Consider the following 11,558-nt stretch of genomic DNA (forward strand, 5'->3'; position numbering starts at 1 on the left):
CCACCCTGGGGACACCTATCAGACACAGGAACCCCTACTGGGGATAGGGACATCCAGCCAAGGGACACCCAGTGGAAACAAGAAGACCTACTGGAGATGGGGACACAACCCCAGGGACACCCACCCGGGATGGGAACATTAGGCTGGAGATGGGGATACCAACCCTTAGGACACCAACTCTGGGGTCCTGGTGATGGGACAGGGATGGGACGAGGATGGGGACATGGGCATGGGCACCCAAGAACTGGGTGAGAATGGAGATAGGGACCCTCAGGTAAGGGAACAGGGATGAGGACCTGGGCACAGGGACCCCAGGGGCAAAGGACAAGGATGGGGACAAGACACAAGGTGTGTGGGAGACAGCTGGATGGAGCTGGTATCCATGAGCTCCATTCCTCACCCAACCCACAGCAGACCCTGCATTGCATGGTTAATTAATATCACCACACATCATCCAAACCTCACACAGTTCTGGAAACAACACTGGAGCCCTACAGCCCCACCGATTGTACAGGAAATTCAAAGGATGTCACAGCAGCTGAGTTGCTCTTTCCTGCTATCCAGCAGCTCCATCCACACCCAAATATTTTATTTTCAGGCTCAAATTCATTCCATTAAACCACTGTCACAAACCAGATGTACACTGAACAGGGTTTCTGCAGGGCAAGTGTTTTATTTGAGAAGAAATTTAAGTTCACAAGTAGTTCCCAGTGTGATACAGGTTGGTTTGTTCACATCCATAAACACCAGTGCACATGCACTTTGCTCAGACCTAGATCTTCCAGCCATCAGCTACAATCCCAAACTCTACTGTTCCACTTTTCCACTGCTTTAGTTCTTTCCCACTCTTTTAGTTCTGTTAAGTTTTATAACCAACCCCTGATTCAAAGGAAGCAAAACTTTTTCACTATTTGTATCATATTTACAGAGAGCAAAGTGCATTGTTTTAAACCAATTACAACATCAAATTTTAAACTTAATTAAATCTTTATAGCACAACCATTTAAAGTTAAGAAAAGTCTAAATATACTGAGCAATTTTGAATATAATACTTTAGTATTAGTCATGCCAACCATCTGAAGTCTGAATTCTCGGTCATTCTCACCCAAATCTTCTAATTCATATTTGTGGGACTGCACTTACTTTTAATCTCCTTGCTACTTCCATTAAAATCCTCCAGAGTCACTGATGTACCCTAGCTCAGACTGTGCACCAGTATCTTTACTGAACACTTTTCTCCCCAAATTCCCACTGCCTGTGTTTTCTGTAAAAATAAAGCAGTGAGGAACAATGAAAGCCCTTAGGAATCCACCAGATTTGACACTGTTCCTTCCATAACCCAGTGGTGGCACAACAGACCAGCTTTGCCCACTGCACTCGTTTTCTAAAACTGAAAATACATCAAGCACCAACCAACCCAGCAGCCACAGGTGCTTCCTCTCACCCAGCCACCTCCCTCCTACATTTTGCTCTGTTTTCACAAAATTATTTAAATATGTTATTATTGTAGTACAACACACTGAAATATGACAGTAAAATGATTAAATCCTATTATCAACTTTGAGTGGTAATAACCTACTTCTGACTGTACAGTTAATTACCAAGGAACTAGACATCCTTCCAGAAAATACCACTGGAATTTCAGTTCTTCTAGGAAGGGAAAAATGAAAGTGAGTAAATTACATTAAATTAAAATAAATATTAGAAATATTATTAATTACATCTGTTTGCCAAATGCAGCCAAAGGGCCTTGTCTGCTCATTAAATTAAACAGAGAATGTTTTCAGATTCACAGAATCTGACTGAAATTTTGGATTAGGACATTTGACAAGCAAAAGGAAAGGAAAGGGAAACAGAAGACCATAGAAACATTCATGGGGAAAGGGCTGGGAACAGACAGAAAACTAAAGCAGAACTAACAGGGGCAGACACAAGAACAGGACCAGCTGTGGGAGCAGAGCACAGAGGTGAGAGAGGAGCAAGGGCAGGCTGCCTGTGCTGCTTTCCAGGCCACTGCAGCCTTGCCAAACAGTGCAGCCCTTTCCTCCAGCAGGGAGGAATCTGTGCAGGGAAACCAGTGCCCAAGTTAAAGATTACACAATTGCTTTTAGTTAGTGAGGCTCAAAGTGCATTAAACCTTCCCCATATCAGGTGTTTTATCACCAATTCTGAGTTTGTGGTACTGGGGATGAGCAGGGGCTGCTCATTCCTAGGGGGCTGTGTCACAATTTCTCAAATGTACCTGGTTACTTGAGAAGTTTCCTCATCATGTTTAGGGTAGAGCCCCTGTACCCTGTCCCAAAATGGTTCCAGTGGTTGATGTAATTAAAGAGCTGATACAACTTGTTCCGTTTCTCAAACCCTGGAGCTTTGGGTATTTTACTGTGATAGGCAGAGAAAAAAGAGCTGCTGAAGCCCCCAAACATCCCAGCAATGGCCAGCTCAAATTCTGAGTGGCCATAGAAGCAGGCAGGGTCAAATATAATCGGCCCAGAGTCATCCTCAGCCACATTCCCTGCCCACAGGTCCCCGTGCAGGAGAGCAGGAACAATTTCCACATCACAGAACATTTCAGGAATCTTTGGCTGAAAAAAGCATAAACAGACATTAACAATTAAAGAGTTTTGAAGAAAATAATAAATAAAATAAAGTACTGTAGCATGTTAGAGCCTGGGGTGGCCAAATGCTGCCTGTGTTCAGCCCTCGTGGACATGGATGTCAACAAGAACAAGCCAGTGAAAAATGTTCTGGATTGTTCTTGACAGAGCTCAGCAAAGCATTTAATTCACAGTCTGGTATCAATACCTGGTACTGATGGATTGTTTCTAGACACAGATACTGTTGGCTGTCATGAGAAATATAAAATAATTTCATTTAAACTAACAAGTTCCAATGGCAAAAAGGACTGCAGTAAGCACCTGGACCAATGAACAGAAGAGAGGGGGGACATCCCTGGTGTTCCCTGAGTGCTGCATGGAACATGGCCTGAACCAGCCTCAGCCTGGGCAGATGAAGTACAAATCTGTCCAGGCAGCAGAATTTCACCCACTTCACAACACCAAGCTCTTAGGAATTACCATATTACTGTTATTACTAGCTGTATTCTTAGAAAGAAAGGTTAATTCTGAATTACAAGGGGTTTTTTCCACTATCTATAAAATGGAAAGAGTCACAGGAATTCTGTTCAGCTGACAGTGTTGCTGGGCCCACTGTGAACCCTGCTCTTCGTTCCAAGCTGGGTAAATCCCTTACAAGACACCTTTACAATCCCACTGAAACACATTTTCTGGAATTCTAGAAAACAGATTTAAAACATGGTTCATACTTTTAGCTGTGACCAGAGCTCTCTGGCTTCTCTGTCTCCATAATCCTTTTCAATGAGATCCAGCTGAGCCTGGAGCCGGTGGCGGATGAAGAAGGATGGCCAGTCACTGTGCCACTCATTCACCTGGAAAGCACAGCACAGCTTGGTCCCACACAACTATTTTAACACACATTCATTCAGTGGTAATAAGAGAGATCCAGTTAAAACATTCAGTGCTGACACAATGGCCTGGACAATGCCAGTGAGACAAATGCACAGCAACATCAGATGTTTTGTTTTGGGACTGCTCCTCTCCACCACATTTTGGTGGGGCTCTCTTTAATATAAGTTGAGATTCTGGCTATTTTCATTCATTCCCATTTTTTTAATGTATTTTAGAGAGAGAGAGTTTCTAGTGAGATCATTTCAGTTGTTCAATGTCCTGTTTCAAATCTTTCTGAAAACCTAGAAGTATTCATTCATTTTTACTGGGTAACACATTTCTAATTTGATGAAAAGCTGTACATGGCAAACAGTTTGAGATACTGAAGGTTCATTCAGTTGTTGTAGAATGAAATCCTGACACAAGCAGAGCCAGAAAATGGTGGAATTATCTCCAAGAGCCCTTTTCTCTCCAAGAGCCCTTTCCAATGTCTCATGAGCTGTTGTTACATGATGAGCCTCTCCAAAAGCACTGCAGAGATCCATACAGTAGGGGTCAATAAAACCAGGATATGGCCTATGAAGGGACACTGATTTTTTTAAATATCACCAAGCTAAAGAACCACCACTTCATTCCAAATCCTCACTCCAGCCACTGTGCCTGCTGGCCACAGGCAGCACCAGGGAACATGGATGGAACAGGGAGAGCAAAGCTGTGCTCAGAAAGCTGCAGACAAATGCAGCAAGCTCAGCTATAAGGAGTTTCCAGACCTCTCCAAGTGCCTTTCACAGCTGTGGAACAGACCATACCTGTGGGATGTAACCACAGCAAGTGGCTGTGTGGAATCCAAACTTATCCACAAACTGGGCCTCAGAGTGACCAGCTCCTTTTCCTACAGAACAAAATCAATATTAGGGGATTTGAGATATTTACATGGTAAAGTTTGCAAACACAAAGCTTAAGGCAGGAAAAATAACTTTAAGCAATGAATTACACTTATTTCATGGTCACAATCCTTTCTAAAGCTGGAAAGAAATCTTTTGGACTTGAAGATGCTGGAAATGAGGCATAGTCAGCCATGGTGAGTGAGTTTGCTTTGGATGGAGGAGTTGGACATTCAGGAAAGGAGCCCAAATACAGAGTCCCAATCTGCTCTTCTGGCACTTGGACATGTTGCCATTAAATGTAGCTTGGGTTTGATTCACAGATTTTTTGGGACCTGCCAGTAATTTGACCTTCACTCAAAAATAATGGATTATAATTTGTCCACCACTAAGAGTCAGAGCCAGTCCACTCTGAAGTCATGGGAACAACAGAGATACAGACTGGCACTTCAGATTTTAACAGTTCCAACTCAAAAAATAATTCTTTATATAGCTGATTTCATTTATTCTTTAATTCACTTCGAGGAGCATCAATTTTTGAATATTTTGCCACTTATTTGAGTTCAAAAATGTCATCCCAAACATCTTTAGAGGGGAGCTTAATTCTGCATTTACTAAGGGATGATATTCTGTAATTAGTTAATTATCTCAACCAACAGCAAGCAAAAAAAGGGATTTCTGTAAGCTCAAGAACATTTTCAGAGACAGTGAAGCAGAGTCCAAATTGTCAGTTTGACTTAGGAAAGTTGAAAGCAATGCTGCACCACAGCCAAAGGAATTGCTTCCTTTTTGGTTTAGTACATTACATCAAAGCTTTACCAATGGTGCTTCCCTCAGCTCTCAGTTTCTCTCCAAGTTTCTGGTTATGAAGATGAAGCTCTGCTATCTGCTCTCCCAGCTTTGAAGAGTACCTGTAGGACCAAATAAACCAAAATCAAACTGAAACAAGTGAACAAATATTATATGGAAAAAAACTACCTCAATTAAATATGACCAAGGCTATTTTTTGCAAACATAGAACCTTAATCATATTCACAAGCACCTAACAGGGACCAAATGACAAGAGCTCTGAAGACACAGATAACACAACAAACACACTAAATGCTCTTGCAAGAAAGGTAAAGAGAGCACAAGGTAGAATAAACAGGAGCAGAAAGGGAGGAGGAGGATGGTGTGCTCCTCCTTATCAGCCCCACTATCAGCAGAGAACAGAATGTGGGATCTCCTGTTGGCTTTACCCTTCCAAATCAGCTGAACAGCAGCTGAAAGGTAAATCTGAAAAGAAGCCATAGGCAGGGATTGAATCTAGTTTAGTTTTAGACAACTAAAACCCTGTTAAATATTCCACAGGTATCTTAACAGGAGTTTCAAGGATGGAAACTAATTTCTTCTCAGTTCCCAGAATGGGGGGAAAACAATGGATTTAAAATTGCAACCAGAAGGACTAAGGTTAGACACTGGAAAATCCTTTCTAGGAACAGTGGGATGGATTAGAATAAACTGTTTGTGGAGGCTGTGGAATTGTCATTATTGTCCCAAATAAAATAGGTGGGTTGGATAAGCAGCTGCCAGAAGAGCCATAGGAATGGCACTGTTCCCATATGGAGGCCTGGAACACAGCAGTGCTCCTGAAAATCTGTTTTCAGCAACACATGACTCCTAATTCCATGTTCAGGTTGGCTGACAGATGAAATGCAGATTCATGTCAACTTAATCATGGCTTAAAATCATACTGGAAGATTCTACAGAGAGAAGCAGAGGTTTCAAAGACCTAAGCAGCCTGTAAGGTTAAAGAAACCTGTTGGGCTGGGAAAAGAAACTCCAGTGAAAAATCTCATGATAGAACAATGAGCCAAACTCATCTGTGATTAAATTCAGTGCAGCAGCATCTCAGCACACATGGAGCAGCACACAAATGAGCAGTGACAGCCATTTCTAGTGCAGGAAAAGCAAAACATGGACAAGGAGTGTGTACACACATATACAGATACATACACACATATATATTTTTTAATATGTACCCAGAGAAACACAGATCTCAAGAGAGAGAAGTTCTGTCTCTGAGAGAATAAAGCAACTCTGCTCATGAAGTTTCCTGGCTGACTGTAAAACATTTAAAAAATGTGTCCCAAAAGAGAGTAAAAAGAGCTGCATGGACATACTTGTTGAGGTGCTTCATCTTTAGGTACTCCATGGCAAACATGGCTCCTCCTCCAGGCAGGTCAATCACTTTGATGGGCTGAGGCACTCTCACAATATTGGTTTTCTGAATGGCTTCCAAACTTGCCATTTCCCCTTCAAACATTTTTCTAGCCTGTTAAGGAATAAGAATATCCTTGGGCTAAACTATGGGTGTCTACAATGAGTACATTTGACAAAGTGTCGAGGAGTTATTTCCTCTTGGTAAAGGGAGAGAGCTGCAGCAAGGCTTCAGCCCACACAGGAAGACTTAAGGGCCTTAACCCTAACCTCTTTTTTCTTTTTTCCTAAATTCATTCCAGGGTTGTAGGATATGTCCCATTTCACCCTGATTTCCAGCTGCTTATGAAGACCCCAAACTACCTGGATGAAACAGCACCTCTGAGGATAATGTGGCCACTGCTAAATGAGGTAACATTGAGCCCTTAAATTGGTTCTTCTTTCCCCACAGGCCACTGGATGGAGAAGACAGCACAAATATTCAGCATGTGCTCTGCATTTTTGAAGCAAAGGTGCTGTTTTTCACAGCAGTTTAGGATGATTTTGATATGGATAAAGCAAATTTCTGATGCACTATGGTGTTAGAAAAAGCATTTGAGTATTCATTTAGTAATAGAGAAGACAAGAGTTTGGCTTGAGAAGCTGCAAGAGTTTTACTTTTAGAAATGCCCAAAACAATGGGGATGTTTGAAATTTCTGTAACTTTAAAGATAATAAGTGAGTTTTAGCACTGGCCCCTGTTTGTGCCCTCCCATTATCAATCCTCCCAACTGGAACATGAAAAGGAATGCAGTGAATGCAAAGTCAGCTCTGGGCTTTTCCAAACTCCAAGTACCACAGTAACAGCTTTGTGCTTGGCCTCCTTTTTACAGGAATTCCAGTTCATTCGTGCTGTTGAGGGTTATCACATTGCATTACACTGCATTTCACACTAACCAAACGTGCTACATTAACTCTGGATATAAAATAGACACAGCTTTAAAAAGAAAACTCAGAACTGAAATAATTATGTATTATTAACGATCAGCTGCTTTTAAAATAAAAAGCCATCTCTATGCAATCATAAGATCTGCTGGCATTGACCTGAGGTTTGTGGTTGATTTTCACAAATACCCGTCCTCTGTCTGTCTCATACGTTTGGCCTTGGCTGATGCATCCTCCCCCAGAGCTCCCCAGTGCCTTCAGGAGGTTGGTGTTCAGCTCTGCCTTCAGGATCTTCTCCATGGTCATTTCCAGGCTGCTGCAGCCGCTCCGCTGCTAAACCTGCTGCGAAACAGGATTAAAGGTCTGGGTCCTTCTGTCACTGTCACTCTGCGATGAGGTAGGAAGGGCCACCCACCACAGGAAAAAAAAATTTAAAGAGCACAGCTAAAAAAATAGCTCAGCTAGAGAGGATGTTTCAAAATGCTTTGCTTTTATGGCTATACATGAAAAATAAAATTCTTTATAAATATTTGCTGCAATAAACTGGAGAGATTAATTCTAGGAGAGGTGGGTCCTGGGGCCTCTCAGCGCTGCTGGAGCTGCTGGTATTTGTAGTTTGGAGCCGCTCTAAAGCTCGGGATCGCCTGCGAAGAGCGGTTTTAGGCCGATCCACTAGAGGGAAGCTGAAGGCAGCCCCAGGAATGGCCACAGGCGCTGTATCGGGGGCATTTGGTGTGAAACCCAAAGCTTCAGCCCAAAGGGATGTGATTAAATCCGCTAATCGGCCGGTGGGGTGCGGGGAGGAGGATGAGCCAGGCGGGGATCCCTGCGGGAATTCCTGCGGTGCGGGACAGTGCCGTGGGGACGGGGAGATCCCAGCCGGGCTGCGGGACGGGACCTGCGGGCACAGCGCGGATGAGCGGCACCCACGGGGATCGGTGTGAGGGGAGGCTGTTCCCGGCGTGAGGGAACAGTTCCTGCAGTGATGGAGGGCTGTTCCCGGTGTGAGGGGAGGCTGTTCCCGGCGTGAGGGAACAGTTCCTGCAGTGATGGAGGGCTGTTCCCGGTGTGAGGGGAGGCTGTTCCCGGCGTGAGGGAACAGTTCCTGCAGTGATGGAGGGTTGTTCCCGGTGTGAGGGAACAGTTCCTGCAGTGATGGAGGGCTGTTCCCGGTGTGAGGGGAGGCTGTTCCCGGTGTGAGGGAACAGTTCCTGCAGTGATGGAGGGTTGTTCCCGGTGTGAGGGAACAGTTCCTGCAGTGATGGAGGGCTGTTCCCGGTGTGAGGGGAGGCTGTTCCCGGTGTGAGGGAACAGTTCCTGCAGTGATGGAGGGCTGTTCCCGGTGTGAGGGGAGGCTGCTCCCCGTGTGAGGAGAGACTGCTCCCAGTGTGAGGGGGGCTTGTTCCTGCAGTGATGGAGGGCTGTTCCCGGTGTGAGGGGCGGCTCTTCCCAGTGTGAGGGGAGGCTGATCCTGGTGTGAGGGAACAGTTCCTGCAGTGATGGAGGGTTGTTCCCGGTGTGAGGGGAGGGTGTTCCCAGTGTGAGGTGGGGCAGTTCCCAGTGTAATAGGAACAGGTGCTACTGGTGTGAGTATTCATTTGCTGTTCCCGGTGTGAGAGGATGCTGTTCCCGGTGTTATGAGGGGCTGTTATGAGGGGCTGTTTCCGCTGTGAGGGGATGGTGTTCCCAGTGTTATGAGGGGCTGGTGTTCCCGGTGTTATGAGGGGCTGTTATGAGGGGCTGTTTCCGCTGTGAGGGGATGGTGTTCCCGGTGTTATGAGGGGCTGTTATGAGGGGCTGTTCCCGCTGTTATGAGGGGCTGTTCCCGGTGCTGTGAGGGGATGGTGTTCCCAGTGTTATGAGGGGCTGTTATGAGGGGCTGTTCCCGGTGTTATGAGAGGCTGTTCCCGGTGCTGTGAGGGGATGGTGTTCCCGGTGTTATGAGGGCCTGTTCCCGGTGCTGTGAGGAGATGGTGTTCCCAGTGTTATGAGGGGCTGTTATGAGGGGCTGTTCCCGGTGTTATGAGGGGCTGGTGTTCCCGGTGTTATGAGGGGCTGTTATGAGGGGCTGTTCCGGGTGCTGTGAGGGGATGGTGTTCCCGGTGTTATGAGGGGCTGTTCCCAGTGTTATGAGGGGCTGTTATGAGGGGTTGTTCCCGCTGTTATGAGGGGCTGTTCCCAGTGTTATGAGGGGCTGTTTCCACTGTGAGGAGATGGTGTTCCCGGTGTTATGAGGGGCTGTTCCTGGTGTTATGAGGGGCTGTTCCAGGTGCTGTGAGGGGATGGTGTTCCCAGTGTTATGAGGGGCTGTTATGAGGGGCTGTTCCTGGTGTTATGAGGGGCTGTTTCCGCTGTGAGAGGATGGTGTTCCCGGTGTTATGAGGGGCTGTTATGAGGGGCTGTTCCCGGTGTTATGAGGGGCTGTTCCAGGTGCTGTGAGGGGATGGTGTTCCCGGTGTTATGAGGGGCTGTTCCCGGTGTTATGAGGGGCTGTTCCAGGTGCTGTGAGGGGATGGTGTTCCCGCTGTTATGAGGGGCTGTTCCCGGTGTTATGAGGGGCTGTTCCCGGTGTTATGAGGGGCTGTTCCAGGTGCTGTGAGGGGATGGTGTTCCCAGTGTTATGAGGGGCTGTTATGAGGGGCTGTTCCCGGTGTTATGAGTGGCTGTTATGAGGGGCTGTTCCCGGTGTTATGAGGGGCTGTTCCCGGTGCTGTGAGGGGATGGTGTTCCCGCTGTTATGAGGGGCTGTTCCCGGTGTTATGAGGGGCTGTTATGAGGGGCTGTTCCCGGTGTTATGAGGGGCTGTTCCCGGTGTTATGAGGGGCTGTTCCCGGTGCTGTGAGGAGATGGTGTTCCCGGTGTTATGAGTGGCTGTTATGAGGGGCTGTTCCCGGTGTTATGAGGGGCTGTTCCCGGTGCTATGAGGGGCTGTTCCCGGTGCTGTGAGGGGCCAGTTCCCGGTGTGACACGAGTCTGACACTGTTCCCCTCTCCGCACAAGCGCCCCATGGCCCTCCAGACTCGAACACAGAGGTTCCTGTTTAATGCAGTGCACGCTCCATGTAAGTACCACACTGACAAAAATTAGAACGTGAAGTCTTATTTTAGAGCTTGCTTACCACAGAAATGGTGTTTTGGGATGAATGACACATTCAATGCCACTGAAAGGACATGACATTCTGCTGCTGGATTTTCATACTGTGTGTTTTTGGTTTTGATGTGCACAACACCATTGGTTTCACTATTTCGTGTGGTTTTATACAGGGGATAAATACCATTAGATTCAACTCTTAAGTCCATGAAATCTGTGAATTACTAATAAAAATAAAATAAAATCATGTATTTTTTGCAAATGATTTAAAATATAAAAATGAGTTATGGGCCTGCATATTCAGGCAGAGGTACCTAAAATGCATTAAACACAATGAATATATATTAAACACAATTAAAATGTGTTCAGTACAATAAAATGTATTAAATATACTTAACAATGTATTTATGATTGTTAAATTGTACCAATAGTGTGATAAATTCTGTAGTGCTACAATTGTGCATTTGGATTCCTTGTGAAGTTCCCTCAGTAACTTTTAAGGACAAACTTCACTAAGCTAAAAATGGATCTATAATTATTATGCCTATGCACAGCAAGGTTTAGTGTATGTAATTAATTTGATAAATGGTTTTGTATGTTTTTTAATACTTTGGGGAATTAATTAGTGGGTTAAATACTTTCCTGTAAGAATAAATTTCATTTCATACCACTCTATGAGAAAGTTCTAGGACAAAAATGCCACAGACTCTGTGGTAAAAGAAACACGACTTGAAGAACACTATTTCAAAAATAAATAAATTGAGTGTTTCTGGAAAATAAATAATTTCTTCTGATTTTTTAGAAATGGTTTCTTTAACTGGGGAAGGTTAGCTTTATCTTTCTTTAGAAAAATTTGAAGAACAATATACCTGAATTAGATACCAGGAATGTGAAGTCAGCCTTTAAGTTTCATGTAAGGCTTCTGATACAATATCTGTCTACAAAATTGTTACCTGAAACGTGGAAGAATAACTCAGGCCAAGTCTTTCATGTG

At 44.9% G+C, this 11,558-nt stretch overlaps 1 protein-coding gene across 1 annotated transcript; it reads right to left on the bottom strand.

Moving 5' to 3' along the window:
• Window positions 1-653: 653 nt before the first annotated feature.
• On the bottom strand, window positions 654-7,890 carry FN3K (fructosamine 3 kinase). The gene is made up of 6 exons (XM_054645109.2): window positions 7,634-7,890; window positions 6,514-6,665; window positions 5,171-5,262; window positions 4,277-4,359; window positions 3,326-3,448; window positions 654-2,585 (listed from the first exon to the last, which is right to left on the bottom strand). The coding sequence occupies exons 1-6, from the start codon at window positions 7,778-7,780 to the stop codon at window positions 2,247-2,249; spliced, it is 936 nt and encodes a 311-aa protein (XP_054501084.1). The 5' UTR covers window positions 7,781-7,890; the 3' UTR covers window positions 654-2,246.
• Window positions 7,891-11,558: the final 3,668 nt, after the last annotated feature.

This window comes from Agelaius phoeniceus, chromosome 19 (assembly GCF_051311805.1).
Source record: "Agelaius phoeniceus isolate bAgePho1 chromosome 19, bAgePho1.hap1, whole genome shotgun sequence".
In the NCBI taxonomy this organism is placed as follows: domain Eukaryota; kingdom Metazoa; phylum Chordata; class Aves; order Passeriformes; family Icteridae; genus Agelaius; species Agelaius phoeniceus.